At 36.6% G+C, this 18,397-nt stretch overlaps 1 protein-coding gene across 1 annotated transcript in view; it reads right to left on the bottom strand.

Annotated features, from left to right (window-relative positions):
* Positions 1-18,397, bottom strand: part of UST (uronyl 2-sulfotransferase) — a 400,010-nt gene that overhangs the window by 167,202 nt on the left and 214,411 nt on the right. Inside the window, exon 3 of the mRNA XM_072643672.1 lies at positions 14,234-14,389. Within this exon, the coding sequence (XP_072499773.1) occupies positions 14,234-14,389 (156 nt within the window). The remainder of the gene's footprint in view (positions 1-14,233; positions 14,390-18,397) is intronic.

Here is an 18,397-nt window from a genome sequence, read left to right as displayed (position 1 = left end):
TACTGTACTGTTCCTTTCCTTCCTTTTTTGGCTAAACTCATTAAGAAGAAAGTCTAAAAACCTTGCCTTTGCTACCTTTCCTCTCCCTCTCCTCTTAACTCTGGGCAGCTTGTCTCCTGTTCTCATCATTCAACTGAAATTGCTCTCCAAAACTACTAATGATCTCTTAATTACCATATCTAGTGGATGTCTCTTATCCTGCTTTTAAACTTCTGTCATTGTCAATCACCCTCTTTTCTTTAATATTTTCTTCTCTCTAGAATTTTGTGAACCTGTTCTCTCCCAGTTTTCCTCCTACCTGTAAACACTTTCCCTTCTGTAATGGTAATTTAAGGTTAATGGTGGGTGAGAGGAAGAGTTAAAGGTCTTCCCCACCCATTAACAGATCTCAGTACCTTTTGTTAATTTCTATTGAGGGTCCTGTCCTCTGGCTCTGAAATGTGTATAAATACTCTGAGGTGAGGTTTTGTTTTAGGGGCTTAGTTTTTGGTAGGAGGTTTGTGTGCCAGATAAGACTCTAGGAAGCCACTAAGGAGCCCCTTGGCTTTGAAAACCCAGATGTTGGTGCTCCACTCTGTGGTAACTATGTATGTATATAATAGTCAGACAGTTCTGTCCGTTGATCTGTGATGTATGTATTGTTTATCATCAGACAGGTGGAAGCCTTGTCTTGTTGGTTTTTATTTGTATTTTGGCTGAAGTTCAGGGTGCTGACTTTTTCCCCTGAAGTAAGTGAATGATATATGTGTTTGATTAAAGTAGATTGTTGACTCCTCAAAAGTTGTCTTCCTTTTAGAAAAGCAGATGTAAGAACCTGTACAGCAGGCCCTCCTGTGTATGCTAGGGTCCTTGCTGACCCTAAATCCAGATTATACTCACTAACTGTGAGTATCCCCCAAGCCTTTACTTTGCTTCACTTCTCCTCTTTTCACTTCTCTCTTCTCCCTCTATACAATTTTGCTTGATGATCTCATCAGTTTCCATGGGTTCAAGAATTATGTCTACACAGGCGATTCTCAGATTTATTTATGCAACGCTAACTTTTCTTCTGACCTCTAGTCTCATTTCTTCAACTGACTATTGGACATCTCAAATTAAAGTCCTATAGATATCAACACTCAACATGTTCAAAACTGAACTCATTATCTTTTCCCCAAAACTCTCCTCTTCTGAACTTCCCTTTTATTGGCGAAGATATCACCATCCTCCCAGTCATGTAGGCTCATAATGTAGGTGTCATTTTTAATTCTTTACTCTTTTACATACCACATATCCAATCATTTGTCAAATCTTGTCAATTCTATCTTTGTAACATCACTTCCATAGGCCTACTTCTCTCCTCTACAATGCCACCACCCTGGTACAGGCCATCATCACCTCATGTCTGTATTATTACATTAGCGTTTCATTTGATCTCCTTGCCTCGTCTCTCCTCACACCAGTCCATTCTACATTCAGCTATAAAACAGATCTTCCTAAAACACAAGTGTGACCTACTCAATAATCTCCAATGCTCCCTCCCAACTCCAAAAATAAATACATAAAATCCTCTGTTTAGCATTCAAAACCCTTCATAACTTGGCCTCCTCCTACCTTTTCTGTTTTCTTACACCTTACCCACACTCATGTACCCTGAGATTGAATGACATTGGTTCCTTGATATGTCACACATAAGACACTCCATCTCCTGACTGCATTTTCACTGGCTGTCCCTCGTACCAGGAGTTCTCTTCCCCTCCATTCGTGCCTCTCACTCTTTGGTTTCCTTCCTATCCCAGCTAAAATTCCACCTTCTACAAAGTAGCTTCTGCCAATCCTCTTTGATGCTAAAACCTTCCTTCTGTTGATTCACCACATATGTGTATGTATATGTGTATATGATGAATACATATGAATATGTGTGTATATATATATATAAATATAAATATAAATATATAGTGCTTACGCAAAGTTGTTTGATTATTTTCGACCCCGTTAGACTGTGAGTTCCTCAAAAAGAGTAACTGTTTTGTTTGTTTTTCATAGCAGAGCATCTGGCACATAAGCACTTAATAAATGCTTATTGACCAAACTATTGGCTAAAGATGAGAAAGAACTCCAACTCCTTCCAAAAAGGAGAATATGGAAAATTTCTGCTTATCTTCCTAGACACCAAAAGTCCAAAGCAATAAAAAATTAAAAAATGAATCAAATAAGAAACAGAAAGCTTGCATTATAGTAACATAATGAACAACAGAATACTTATATTACATGGTGATGACTGGTAATGTGATTCTCTGCAAAAATGGAAAGCAGTATGGCCAGATAAGAGCCATAATTATTGGCTCAAATCCTGCATGGAGGTGCATGAATTACTAGCAAGGCACTTTACCAGCTGCCTCTCAGACATATTTGATCCTATTTTTATTAACAGAAGATCTTGTATATTTATTACATATCTATAGATACTTAATAAATGATTGCTGACTTGGCTTCATCTCCCTAACTTGATGAGAACTCTCCATTTTCTTAACTTCTATAGCACTTTCTTGTATAATCTACTTGGCAACTAGACATGTACCGACAATGATGGCTCCTAGCATCTTGATGTGTTATTTCTGGTACTGTTATTTAACTTTCCTGACTTCCTAATGAGCAAGAGCAGAGTGCAGGGACAATGTCTTCTACTCCTTGAATGGTTCACAGGGTTCCCCAAAGATTATCTTGTCACTAAAAAAAGCACTTAGCCAATATTTGCCAACCTCCTAAGAGGACTCCTGAAGACTGAAAGACGGATTACATACTCAGTGGGTTCCATCTTAACCTTCATCATGAAATTTCTATATAGGTTAAAGGATTTTAAAATAAGCAAATCAAGGTTATAAGTTCTGGATCAACTATATTATTGATTTTTGTTACTGATATACAGTCACCAAGTCATAATAAAATAGAAGCATTGACTTGAAGGCAGTCCATGTAATATTCACTGTTTAAGACAAATAATTTTTTTTGCCATGTAATCATTGCTATATGAAACATATATCAAAATATCCTCTTTTATTTTTTTCATACCAAAATGAGTGTGCATTTTATTCCTTCCTTTAGTCGAATGTGATGAAAGTAAGCTTCATGTTTTTCTCTCACCTCCCCTCTTTTTCCCTCCACTGAAAAGTCTTTTGCTTGCCTCTTTTATGAGAGATAATTTGCCCTTTTCTCCCTTTCTCCTCCCAATATATTTCTCTCTCACTGCTTAATTTCATTTTTTAAAGATATGATCCCATCCTATTCAATTCACTCTGTGCTGTGTATGTGTGTGTGTGTGTGTGTGTGTATGTGTGTAATCCCACCCAGTACCCAGATACTGAAAAGTTTCAAGAGTTACAAATATTGTCTTTCCATGTAGGAATGTAAACAGTTTAACTTTAGTAAAGTCCCTTATGACTTCTCTTTGCTGTTTACCTTTTCATGCTTCTCTTCATTCTTGTGCTTGAAGGTCAAATTTTCTTTTCAACTCTGGTCTTTTCATCAAGAATGCTTGAAAGTCCTCAATTTCATTGAAAGACCATTTTTTCCCCTGAAGTATTATACTCAGTTTTTCTGGGTAGGTGATTCTTGGTTTTAGTCCTAGTTCCTTTGACTTCTGAAATATCATATTCCATGCCCTTCGATCAAGCTGCTAGATCTTGTGTTATCCTGATTGTATTTCCACAATACTTGAATTGTTTCTTTCTAGCTACTTGCAATATTTTCTTCTAGACCAGGGAACTCTGGAATTTGGCCACAATGTTCCTAGGAGTTTCTCTTTTTGGATCTCTTTCATGAGGTGATCGGTGGATTCTTTCAATATTTATTTTACCCTCTGGTTCTAGAATATCAGGGCAGTTTTCCTTGATAATTTCATGAAAAATGATGTCTAGGCTCTTTTTTTGATCATGGCTTTCAGGTAGTCCCATAATTTTTAAATTGTCTCTCCTGGATCTATTTTCTAGGTCAGTTGTTTTTCCAATGAGATATTTCACATTATCTTCCATTTTTTCATTCTTTTGGTTTTGTTTTGTGATTTCTTGGTTTCTCATAAAGTCATTAGCCTCCATCTGTTCCATTCTAATTTTGAAAGAACTATTTTCTTCAGTGAGCTCTTGAACCTCCTTTTCCATTTGGCTAATTCTGCTTTTTAAAGCATTTTTCTCCTCATTGGCTTTTTGAACCTCTTTTGCCAATTGAGTTAGCCTATTTTTCAAGGTGTTATTTTCTTCAGCATTTTTTTGGGTCTCCTTTAGCAAGCTGTTGACCTGCTTTTCATGCTTTTCTTGCATCTCTCTCATTTCTCTTCCCAGTTTTTCCTCCACCTCTCTAACTTGATTTTCAAAATCCTTTTTGAGCTCTTCCATGGCCTGAGACCACTGAATATTTATTTTGGGTGTTTGGGATACAGAAGCCTTGACTTTTATGTCTTTCCCTGATGGTAAGCATTGTTCTTCCTCATCTGAAAGGATGGGAGGAGATATCTGTTCACCAAGAAAGTAACCTTCTATGGTCTTATTTTTTTTTTCCCTTTTTTGGGCATTTTCCCAACCAGTTACTTGACTTTTGGGTCCTTTGTCAACAGTAGGGTATACTCTGGGAATCTGCGAGATCTCAGTTCCTCCAAGGTGGCACAATCAAGCATGTGGATGCAGAGAGGGATTTTTATGCCCAGAATTTTAGCAGTTACCTCTTCACAGCCACCTGGCCTCCAGTTCCCAAGTCAGCACTCGGGGCTGATTTTCAGGTTAAGCTGGATGCACAGGGCTGCCATTCAGTGTGAGACAAAGACCAACTCCCCACAGGGTGGAGGCAAGAGTCAGCTCTTCAATGCCCCCAGGGATTTTTACACTCCAACAATGGAGCTTCCATATGGGCTGCTGTGCAGGCTCTGTGGCCGCTGCCTGCTACCAGAGCTATGGGAAGGCCCTTCTCCCTTGCTGGCCTGCTGATAAAACCCCGACACTGACCTTTGGTGCCTGTGGGCCAAGGGATCTGAGGATCCTCTACTGTGACTGGAGATTCCGCCCCCGAGGTGTCCTCCTCCCAGAGTCTCGTAGTGCTGCGCTGCTCGGCCAAGGCTGGGCTGGGCTCTGCGCTCTGCTCCGTGTCTGGCACAACCGACATTTCTGTGGGCCTTTCAGGTCACCATGGGCTGGAAATCTCCTCCACTCTGTTGTTCTCCACTTCTGCTGCTCCAAAATTTGTTGAGAGTCCCTCTCTACAGGTATTTTGTGGGCTGTGGGGAGGACCCTGCGTAAGTGTGTCTTTCTAGTCTTGGCTCCGCCCCCCAAAACATCCTCTTTTAAAATATCTTCTTATATTACCAGATTAGAGACAGGACTAGTGAAGGAGATATTACACATTTTCAACATTGATTCCACTCTATTCCAATTGACTAATGTTATAAGGCCAGAGGGGATTACACATTTTAAAAAACACACAGATTAAAAATATTTCTAATACCTATATCTTTCTAATATATTTCTTTTTTCTCTCTTCCCCTACTCATGGTGTCCCTACCATTCATTTGTCTTTTGAAGACCATGTATTACATTTTCCTTTTAGCATATTACCCGAAATTAGACATTCTTGAATCCCAACCAACTCACCCCCAAACTACACTATTCAAGCTAAAGGATTAGCTTATTCACTTAAATGCGGACAATGATAAATGCAGTATAGTATATAATACAGTATATAATGCAGTATATAATGCAGTATATAGTATATAATATAATATAATGATAACATAATATATATATTATATAATACCATATGTATTATCAGTTCAACTATTAAGATTTTAATGGCCTGACTTTCTTTCCTTCTGCAATTATTTGTTTGGCTCCTCAGTTTGTTAAAATATTTTCATTTATGCTTTTTTCTCCCTCAAAGGCTTTACTCAAACTCAGTAAAGGATCAAAATGATAAAAACTCACATAACTGTAACACTTTAAAATTTACAAAGTGTTTTCTTTGTAACAACCCTGTGAGGTCGGTAATGCAAGTATTATGATCCCCTTTTTATAGATATTTAGAGTTGCCAAGAAACAATGAAGACTCAGCTAAAGCTATGCACCATAAATTTATAATGGATGAAATCAACATGATTTCACCAGTGAAAGCTGTCCAAAAGCAGAGGAGGAATTAGATGGTTGGGATTATCCAGGGTTCATAGGCTCATGGGGTCCTAGATATAAAGGTAGACGGACTTTAGAGGTCATCTAGCCCAACCTCCTTATTTTACAAATGAGGAAAGTGAGGTCCAGAAAGATTGTGTGACTTGCCCAAAGTCACACAGCTAGTAAATGGTCAAGTCAGAATTTGAACAGAGGTTCTCTGGCTAAAAATCCAATATTCTTTCTCTTTCTGACACATTGGTTGAGCATTAGGAGCTCAGGAATGGCAGAAGGTTGGGATATTAAGGGATTGTAGAGTGGGAAGCTAGTCATTGAAGTAATTGAGCATGGGAGTCAGGACTGGAGATGGAGAGACTAAATGCTAAAATGAAGGAGATAAGAAAAGAGAACAGAGCCCAGTGAGGATGAAAAGGAGTTTAGGTGTGGAAGTGAGGTTGAAGAAGAAATGGAATTACTACAGGGAGTAAGCTTGAAAAGAGAACTCTGGAATTAGGATACTGGAGGTGGTGCTGTTCTGTGTCATACTGACTTAGAAGCTGAGCAAGCTGGCATTTTCTTAGATTGGAGTGAAAAGCTACCAAGCTACCAAAATGACTCTAACTGCAGCTTTTAGTTAAGGAGGAGACATCATTGGCAGAGACCTAGAAGATTCATTCACCCTAATATGGAAATGTCCCAGATTCATTTGTTAGATTTGTTCAAAAGCTATATGCAGACTGGTTCTCAGAGCCATTGTGCCACCATTTACTCCTTTTACTTTTCATCTTCGTTCTCTTTATCCACTGACTTCTTCCTAGCTGCTGACACACTCAGATCTCCTGTAGCACATGTGTGCATGTATGTATATGTATATTATACACACAGACATATATATGGCAACAAATATACCAGCTTTTCCTAGGAGTTTGTCTATGAAGAAAAGAGAAATTGGAAAATACACACATATGTATATGTAGAAACAAACACACATATATGTGTATATACACACACATATATCTGCCCACATATATAGCAACAAATATATCAGCTCTTTCTAGGAGTTTGTCTATGAAGAGAAGAGAATTGGAAAATACACACATGTGTATGTGTGTGTATACATGTATGTATATATACTTGTGTATATATGTATATGTGTCTATCTGTCTATCTAATATTGTGAAAATATTTTCATTTATCCTTTTTTTTCTCCCTCAAAGGCAGTGAAACTCAGTAAAGGATCAAAATAATAAAAACTCACATAACTGTCTATCCTTCTTGAAATCTGTTTTACAATCCCACACCATTAAACTTCTGTCTCTATGTCTATGTCTATGCCTCTTAACTGCTTTTACTACTGCTCTCTTCTTGGATATACTCTGCTCCCTGAGAGTTCATACCTCTATTTTCTCTTTGTTTTTCTCCTACCTATCTTACTGGTCTTCTTGTTCTCCTTTCCTGGATCATCACCAATCCCTTGCCCATTAACTTGGAGTGTTCCCTAAGGCCTTATCCTGGGCACTCTCTTCCTCTCTCTACACACACCCACTTTCTTGAAAATCTCATTATTCCAGTTACTTGAATTATCATCTGTACTCAAATTACTCCCAAATCTGTATTTCTAGTTTTACTCTTTATCCTGAATTAGCTTCCTGTATTGCCAATTACCTGCTGGATATATCCACATGGATAATCCACGGGCATCTCAAACTCAACGTCCAAAATAACTTATCTTCTCTCTTAAGTCTATCCTTCCTCTAAACCTTCCTGTTTTTTGTCAAGGAAACTATCTTTCTTCTAGTTACCCAATCTTACAACCTTATCATCATCCTTGACTCATCCCACTATGTTCATCTAATCAGTTGCCAAGTATTATTGATTCTACCTCTGTAATATTTCTCCAATCCATATCCTTCTTTCCACATATATGATGACATTCCCCATTCAAGATGAATCACCTCTTACTTGAATGATTTTAACTACTTCCTTATTGGTCTTTTGCTTCCATTTTCTCTTCTTTATAATTCAGTTTTTACACAGTTACAAAATTAATATTTTAAGACACAGACTTGACCATATCACTCCCCTGCTTCCTATTTGCCTCCACAGTCAAAAATCTAAAAAAACCCTACAAATTGAGCATTTAAAGTCTGCCACAATATGTCTCACATTTAACTTTATAAATATTTCCTGTTACTCCCCATCTACACATTCTCTATTCCTGTCAAATTGGGATGCTAGCTGAAATAGTCTACTTCTCCTCTGGAATTATACTCCTTCATCTCATGGTTGTGCTGATGACATTCTGGATTTTAACACCATGTCTCATCTGCAATCATTGAAACAATCATCAGACTGTATGGCTTTCTCTCCCTGGAACATTTCTCTGGTGTATCAGCCTCCTTCTATTGATGAGTTCCTCCTGAGGAGGAACCATGCCCTGGTACCATCCCCTATCTCTACTCCTATTTTTTCCCTTTGCTGTTCCCTTTTTCGCCCTGTCTTCTATTAGACTGCAATTTTTTTAGAGAGCTCTGGAGAGTCTTTTTATATGTATTTATGCCTCTAGGGTTTAGGACAGTGTCTGACATATAGTAAGCACTTAATAAAAGTTTGTAGCCTTACCTTACCCTTGCCTCTATTTAGCCTTTAAAGGTCTTCCTGGTTCCGTCCTATATTTCTTACACCTTGCTCCCCTCCATGTATTCCAGTGACGCTGAATTCCTTGCTGTTTCTCACATGTTACACTCCATCTTTCAATGCTGTGCCTTTTCACTGGCTGTCCCCATGCCTGCAATTCTCCCCATTCATATTTTTGGATGGTGGTTGTGTTTTTTGTATTACCAGTGCTTAGCAGAATACCTGACACATGATAACTGTTCTAAAAATCCCTATTGTCAGGAATATGATCAAATGAATTTCTGCATTGTCAATGTTTCTTCAACTAGAATGTTAGGGATTTCAAGGAAGTGACCTTAGAGATGATTTTAATCCAATTCTCTTGATTTAAAGATGAAGAAACTAAGACTCAGAATAAGGAAGCAACTCAACTAAGGTCCCAAAGGTAGTTAGTAATAGAGCCACAGTTCAAATTCAGTTATCTTCCCACAAATCCACCATTTCTGCTGCTGGGTGAACTTTCAAGTTCTTTCTAATCCAACACTTTATGATATGGATTATATGCCTGATGAAATTCTTTTAAAAAATTTTTTTTACTTGATTGTCATGTCTCACAGACACAGTCATATTCCCTTGGAGTGCAGAGCTTTGGAGGAGAGTAGAATGAAAAAAAATCTATATTCTGATCACTGAAAAACTAATTCCACATAGAATTTATGTTAAAAGATCCTCAACTCCTACTCTTTGAATAATTTACATAATTTTGAAAGCTTAAACAGTTGCTGAACTATAGCAGAACCAAATTCAAATTTGTAGTGAAATAATACCTTGGATGCCTCAACAAATGGTGATTTCCGTTTAAGATCCCACTCACATGAATACAGAGAAAAAAGTCAAGCAGCTAATCATTAACACTTTAGTTTAAATCATTGCCTCTAGAAATGAAGTAATCTGCAACATACTTCATGCCACTTCACCTTTATTATATTTACAACACTACTTTGACGTTTAATTTTTTTCAATCAGCAAAAATCCATCTTCTCTCCCTCCTACACCAACACCTTAACCCCAACTGAGAATGAAAGAAAAAGAAAACCCAATTACAAACATGCATAACCAAGCAAAAAAATTTCTGTATTGGCCACATTCAGAAAAAAAAAAGTCTCATTCTTCACTGAGTTTTTTACCTCTCTATCAGGATGTCAGGTAGCATGTTTCATCATTAGTCCTCTAAAATCAAGGTTGGGCATACAACATTACTTTGAAATGAAGACTTCAACTCTTCTATGTACATTTTTGTTAACCAGGAATTATGTTTTGAAAAAGGTCCATGTGTTTTCCTAGATCTAGACCAGGGGATGGGGGGAAGGGAGGGAGGAATCCGTGGTCTCAAGGCCACATGTGGCCCTCTAGGTCCCCAAGTATGGCCCTTTGACTGAATCCAAACTTCACAGAACAAATTCCCTTAATAAAAGGATTTGTTCAGTAAAACTTGGACTCAGTCAATGGGCCTCACCCAAGGACCTAGAGGGCCGCATGTGGCCTTGATGGTAGGTTCCCTACCCCTGATCTAGGCCTAGAAGAAATCTCACAGACTATCCAGTAAAATCTCATCATTTTACAGATAAGGAAACTGAGTCCAAGGAAAGTTAAGTAACTTGCACAAAACCAAGTATCAGAGGTAAGATTTTATCCCAGGTATTCTGACTTTAGAGACTATTCTTTCCACTGTTCTAAATTTCCTCAAACTCCTCAAATTCTATTTCCTGAAGGTTATTAAATCGAATTCTCATACTGAAGTGATGTCATAATGAACTTTGCTATTATCGAATTTGCATTGTATGCAGTGCAGGCTTGGCCGGGAATAGCCCATATTGCTCTGCTAACGCAGTTTCTCACAAAGTGAACTCTAAAGGTTATTTCTGTTCCTATAAGGTCAGCAATAATGGAATTTTACCATCCAGCTAACATTTCACCTTTTTTGCTCCTGCTTCCCCCTTTAATGATCTCTTTAGTATACTGTCCCATTAAAGATATTTTAAAAATGAAATACCATTTTCCCATCAAGGGTAGCTGCCTGCCAGTGAGTAATGGAGGACTGGCCTTGATATTGCCTTAACGAAGAACCTAAATGATATCACACTTTGAAAGTGCCAATTCATTCACTCAAAACATTTTCGGGAGAATATCTGGCAATAATTACGGAGGAACTTTGGCTACACCACCTTTAACACCCCCGCCAAAAAAAAAAATATCATCTTAATCATTCAATAAATGAGCAGGAGCAGTGTACATTTCTGTAACAAATTAATTTCCTCTGGCCACTTAAGGTTAAAATTGCATTTCTTTTACTTGTTTTTGTTTTTGCCTTGAGTTTATAGGAAATAGATGCATGCATGACCAAGAAGGAGATCTCTATTAAAACCTTGAAATAATTTAAAGCTTCATTTGGCTTCTTGTCACTTTCTCCAACTCCCTTCAGCCCTCTCTCCCCCCAGAACAGCACTAAAATACTAGACATTGATCTTCTGCCATTTAGGAACATCTGCCTTTATCTTTCTGTTTTTCAGTTGACTTTTTGTACTTTTATTTTCTACCTCATTGTTAGCTCCTATAGTTTTTATATTGCCTTGAAATTTACTGGGATTTTAGAATAAATATGTAAGAAAATCTATGCTAAGTTATACTGACCACAAAAATCAATCATTTGAGTTACATAGTACATATGTGTTTACATCCATATATAGTTTTCTCTCTCTCTGTATATACGTATATGTATATACGTACATACATACATATATTGATATATACATACATATGTGTGTGTATATGTGTGTATATATATATATATATATATATATATATATATATATATATATATATATATATATATAAAATTACAATATCGCACGGCTGGGAAAAACCTTAAGAAAGTGTTTCTCTAGTTGTCTATCCTCCTAGCCACTAAATAGACAACACCTAAAACATCTCAAACAGATGAAAATCTAACCTACTTTTTTTTTTTTTAAGAAAACCACCTTCTGTGCCCTGTGTAGTATTTAATAATCCTCCTGGTTTTAAGTTAATCTTCCCATCCAAGCTAAGTCCCTCATACTGTCAATTTAATTTTATTTTTATTTCCCTTCCTTTGGTCCTCAGAGGAAACAGAGAACAGCTGGTCATCAGTGTCTATGTGAAAAAAAAAAAACCCAACACAAAACCATGATATACTTGGAAATTGTTATTTGTTTTCCCTGAGCTTTCTCTGTTCCAGACCTTTAACTTTTCTTGGACATCTCATTTCCCAAACCTTTAATTTCCCAAACCTTTGCAGCTCTCTCCATGTTCTTGACATCTCTTTTCAGCTTTGGAGGCAATAACTAGACACTGTTTTCCAAAGGGTCAAAGCACTGCAGAGCATAATGAATTGCCCTGAAGTTCCTGATTATTGCTGAGCCTAAAGCATAACTGTTAAACAAACCTCAAGCTTTAGAACCAAATTGTAATGAAACTGTGACCAACAATAAAATCAATTACAAGAACATATGCTCCATATTTACAGTTCCTTTAATTGGAGTCACCAGGGAAAGCTCATTGCCCTCATATAACAGGTCAAATAGTCAAAGAGAACCTGGTATATCTCTGTATGAAAAGATGTATTTTAGAAACAAATGTTTCTTAAAGATTAAAGAAAAGGTTTTTCCTTCTCCTTTCCTGGTCTAAGGTGTAAACATGGTACTTAAATATGTCGCTAGCTTTTAATAGGGATTTCCTATCACGGATAAAGACTTCTATATGAAGTATGTTCCGTGTGTTTCAAAGGTATTTGATCATTAAGCTTGGGTGGAGATAAAATGAAATAATTTTTAACAAATACTCTTGATGACTATATTTTCATAAGAGTGAATCCACCTGGCTGCACTCAGAAGTATAACAATCCAACCAAATGACTTTTGCCCATAAAGCAGTACCTGAGTATCAATGAATGAAAAATTCATGGTTTTGATCTGGATCTCAAATATACCCTGTTGATCAGAACACAGACCATATAATCTAGATATCACTGATCATTTGATGCTAATTAGCAAAGCACACAAGGGGCAGTTAGGTGGTGCCGTGGATAGAGCACCGGACTTGGAATCAGGAAGACTTCTTCTATTCATGAGGTGAATTTCAGACTAAGAAACTTACAAACTGTGCAGCTCTAGGCAAGTCACCTCTACCTGTTTGTCTCAGTTCCTCATCTGTGAAATTAGATGGAGAAGGAAATGGCAAACTTCTCTTGCATCTCTGCCAAGAAAACTCCAAATGGGATCACAGAGTAGGACATGATTGAAATAATTAAACAACCAGCAAAGTACACTAGGAGAAAGGAATACCTTCTTTAGGGCTGTTTGAAAATGTAGCCCTATAAAAATATAATCAATCATAGCACAGTGTCTTTCCTTTTTTTTAAAAAAAATCTTCAAAATATCTAGCTGATGTTCTATCCACAGTAAGAACTCAAGAAGGATGACTGACAGATTCAGTCTCTCCATAAATTCACAAAGAGCTCAGATGCCCAGGGTACATGGACCTCTGGTTGACTAAAGCTCTAATGTGCTTTCTTAGGTGCACCATCCTGAGAGCATGATTGACTTGGCCAGTCAGATAAATATCAATGGCAGTATCAGTGAGGGCTGCCTATGCACAGTAGTCACATCCCAAAAGGCCAATTTTTTAAAAGTATAATGAGCTTTGTCTCCTGGTAGTCTTGTAATGAAACACAATGGGTTTACACTTGTCCCTTTTGTCCAGGTAGATGTTTGACCAAAGGAAAATACAGGAATAGTCAGGAAGAAAGGTTTCTTTTGTTATCATACCTGTAGAGATATGGCAAATTAGTGAGAGACAACCAGTGTAGAATATTAGAAGAAAGTGTCACGAGACAGAGTAAGCATTTAATAAAAGCTTGCTGACTGACTCACTGACTGTTCATTTTTCATGTTAATAATACCACACACTTATATAGGTCTTTATGGTTCATAAAACACTTTATATGAATTTTTTTATTTGATTCCACAACAGTCCTGTGAGCTTAGAGCTGCAAGTGTAATTATCTTATTTTTTATAGCCCAGAAACTGGGAAGCAGAAAGGTTAAGAGATTTTCCCAAGGTCATATGTCAAGTAAATGTTAGAAACATGATTGTAACACAGGTCTTTTAAACCAAGGCTTTGTCATATCCCATAGGGGCTTTCCATTGTGTCTTGAAATCAAAACCTAAAGGAAGAATCCTTCAGGGAAACCTTCTTCTCTAAAAAAAAAAAAAAAAAAAAAGCCTACAGAATTCTTTTCTTTTATTTCCTTATATACCCTAGAAAAAACACAAGATCAAATTAGAATTCTGCCATACATGTCCAGTAAGTGGTCAACTGATTCTATAAATACACATGTCAATTACATGAGTAGATAAAACAAAATAGAATTTAACAAAGGACAAGATCAACTTACTTGTTCAGTTTTGGTCAGTCTGGTTTTGTTATGAATGTCTGATGTAACCAAATTAAATCCATGTTTCTCTGACAAGATCCTCAAAAGTAAGACTACAGTACGACTCCCACACTTTCCAACTCTATTATATACCACTTGGCTTGGGAAAGGAAGTACCTGGGAAGAGAAAATGAAAGGAATTAACAGAGTAGATAAAAACTGATGATGGGTCTTATATTTTCATCAGAATCACAGTAACAACCTTGGTAAGGTAGGAGGCAAAAGTGATGAGCCCATTTATATTACCCGAGAAGATGTTATAAAGGTTAAAAATGTATGTGGGTATGCTATTTCTCTCTTTTTTAGTATAGGTAATTATGTAATTTGCATAGGTATATATGATATGTATAAACATGTTTACAATAAATATACATACATTTAAAGAAATCTGCTCTTTACATATAAGTATGTGTACACAAATAAATATTTCTATAGGTTAGAATTTTTATTCTATTTGTTATTTCATTAAATTAATGTTGATTAATATTTTAATAATTAAATAATGATTATTTTATTTTATTAGTAGTAATTATTAAATACAATAGGAAAAATTTTAATTATTTTTATTCAAAAATTTATATTGGTCATGAAATTCTTTGTGAGTTCTTCAGTACAGGGGAATTCGATATAGAAATACATGATTTAGTGATCATGATTTTGGTAGGCCAAGAAGTTATATTGGAAAGTGTGCATTACGAGACTTAAATCTTTCCATACCTCTCATAAAACTCTGTCTGTCCCCTAACCTCCATTTGGTAATAAATAATCTATTTCAATGCTAAGAGCTCAGGATGGAGGAAATTTTATAGAAGGAAGCAGCTGGCTAGCTCTAATTCAAAGGATCACTCTTCCCCCCTACTTTTTCTTTCTCTGACTTCATGTCTCATTACAGCTGCCTTGACCACTATATAACTGTTCTTTCTGGGTTCATTTTCTTCCTCCTCCAATTTGTCTTTCATAATGCTGATGAAGTCATTTTTATTTTGCACTGATTTGGGCATGCCCAGTGTTTGGACTTTTCTCCTTCCTTCTTCTATCCACTGAATTTCTACTCATCCTTTAAAGCTGGGGTGGGGAACTTAGGGCCTCGAGGCCATATGTGGCCCCTTAGGTTCTCAAGTGTGGCCATTTGACTGAATCCAATGGTTTGGGCTGCCTTTGAGGACCTAAAAGTCCACATGTAACATAGAGGCCACAGGCTCCCCACTCTTGCCTTAAAGTATAGGTCAAGAGTTGCTTCTATGAAAACTCCCATAATTGACAACTCCTTTGATAATAACTTTGCCTTTCCAATCCTTTTTGGGGGTAACTTTCCAATGTACTTACCATCTAATACTGTGTATTATCATAGTCAACGTATATGGCATATTTCCCTACCAAACTACAAGCCCCTTGAGGACAGGGTCTATGCTTAATAGCTGGGTGGGACAACAGGGAAAGTACTGGGCCTGGAGTCAGAAAGACCTGAGTGCAAATCTGAACCTAGATATTTACTAGGTGTGTAACCCTGGGCAAGTTACTTAACCTCTAATTGTCTCAGGTTCCTCATCTGTAAAATAGGGATAATTATAGCACCAAACTCCCAGGATTTTTGTAAAGATCAAATGAGATGATATTTGTAAAGTTCTTGGCACATAATAGATGCTAAATAAATATGTGTTTCTGTCTATATCTAAATTTCATAATCTCCCTCAATTTTAAGATTTTACTACGTAGAATATACACATTTCATATGAACATAACAGATACTTAATGATTTTTGAGCAAATGGCTAACTGAATTTATAATGAATGCACTTGAGATTCAGAGTGGTATCTTAGACACTGTGCTGATTTTGAATGGGTACTTAGCTTTCAATTACACTCTGTCAACTGCATGCTACTGGGTAAATTACGAAAACTCTCTGGACCTCAGTTTCCCCATTTATGAAATGATGACCTTTCAAGGAATTTTTAGCTCCAAATCTATAATCTGATCCCATCTCCACTGAAATGCCAGAGGCTAAAATATGGAAAATATAGGATAGTTCCATGATGGAAGGTCAGTTAGCATTTGTCTTTTCTCAGGATGCTTAATTAAGGATGATATTTTACCTTTTACCCATGCTGTTGTGACTAAAAATGTACATTTCACAACTAGTGGTACTTACCAGTGGCACAACAATTTTCTTGTTCTTTGAGGTATTTGTGGCAAATTTGTCTATATTACTTATGTGACAATTAATTATGTTCTATATTATCACCATTGTATTCAAGCTCTGGAAAAATACAGGGTTAGCTCAATGTAATTCATGTGTACTCAAAAGAGACGGATCTAACTCCACAAAGGAAAAAAATGGTGGAACAATACCTTTGGCCAGATTATGACATGAAGTTAGGTGGACAGTCTATTGAATTAGTCCATTTAGAGAAGGGAAAGGGAATGAGCATTTATTAAGCTTTTATTATGTGCCGGTCATTATGCTACATGCTTCACAAACAAGATCTCTTTTAATCCTCACAACTCTGGGAGATAGGTGCTATTATCCTCCCCATTTTATAGTTGAGGAAACTGAGGCAGAGACAGATTAAAGAATTTGTCCTGGTTCACACAGTAAACACCTGAGGCTGGACTTGAATTCAAGTTTTCCTGACTAGCACCAGTGCTCTATGTACTGTGCCATCTAACTGTCTTTGGGCACTTACAGTAAACATATATAAATATATATATTTATAAATATATATACAATATATATTTATAATATATAAAATGCCTTGACAAGGCATTGTGATGGAATAACGAGCTGGGCTCAAAATTAAACAGAATGAAGAGGGCAGGTTCCATTATTTTGGACTTAGAACCAGCATGTATATTTTTGCCCATGGCATAACATCGTGCAAAGCAATGGCTACTTTCCAGGTGTGTGATATATGGTTGCTCATTAATTGAGCCATTCATATGAATACAAAGTTTGTAATCTCAAGAAAGCCTGACTCTTTTTGAATGGGCCACTTACACAAGTAAACTGAATTAACTTTTTTCTACTCTGAAATAATTAATGCAAAGAATGAATGAACTGATTAAATCTTTATCTATTAAGCCAATAATAGAGCCACCACTTTCCTGAACACTTTATTCTTAGATATTGTCCATTTATTTATTGGAATGAATAACTGAGACTCTTAGAAAATACAGGTAAAAAACTTAATTCCATCCAAATCAATTCTTGCAGCAACAGAATTTAATCCTTAATTATTTAGATAATTGCTTCACATCTCTATTTATTTTGTCAATGTACCGAGATGTTATTGACCATTTAATAGTAGTTTCTTAATTTAAAAGAGATGTTAATTATAAAACACTCTCAAGTGTTCCTTATTCAATTAAAACAGGAATTTAGTATCAGATAATCATTATGAACATTTGCTCCTTAAATACAATATGTTCCTAAGTGCACAAGTTCCTGAACTATTCCTTCTTTGATGGATTCAGATCAACAAAATTATAGCTCTAAAGTAGAAAAGAAACCACAATATAAGCAGAAAACTAATTACAAATTGGGTGTCTGTTCGCCCTTTGTTGCCAAAGAAGACCAGGCCATCACAGAAATAATGATATGACTTGCACTTGACTTTGTTCTGAGTAAGGGAGGGCTGAAAAATTGGGTAGCATTATACAAAGTACATTGAACTTGGCATAGAAGGACCTGGGTTTGCATCATGATTTCAAGCGATATGACCTTGGGCATTTCACTTGGTTTCTTTGGGTTTCATCAGTAAAATTGGAATAATAACTCTTGTATCATCTAATATACGCAGGTTGTGAGGACCAAATTAGGTAATGCGAATAGAAGACATTATATCCATAAATGTCAGCTAACGCTATTATTATTATTACTAGTAAACCTTTTCAAAGTAGTAGCACAGATTTAGAGTTAGAAGGGATCTTGGAGGTTATCTAATCCAATTCTAGTTTACAGAGGAGGAAACTGAGGCCAAATATACAGCAGAGTCAGGTCTCAAATGAAGGTCATCTGACTCTGAAGCCAGTTCTCTTTCCATTGTATCAGTCTTTATCCCCATAGATTCTGACATAATTTAAAATCTGTTTTCATCAAATGCCAACAAAGTCTCAGGTCATTTGTCT

This window comes from Notamacropus eugenii, chromosome 2 (assembly GCF_028372415.1).
Source record: "Notamacropus eugenii isolate mMacEug1 chromosome 2, mMacEug1.pri_v2, whole genome shotgun sequence".
NCBI classification, from domain to species: Eukaryota; Metazoa; Chordata; class Mammalia; order Diprotodontia; family Macropodidae; genus Notamacropus; species Notamacropus eugenii.
Note: the sequence above shows the minus strand (reverse complement) of the source record. Positions and strands in the feature narration are given on the sequence as shown.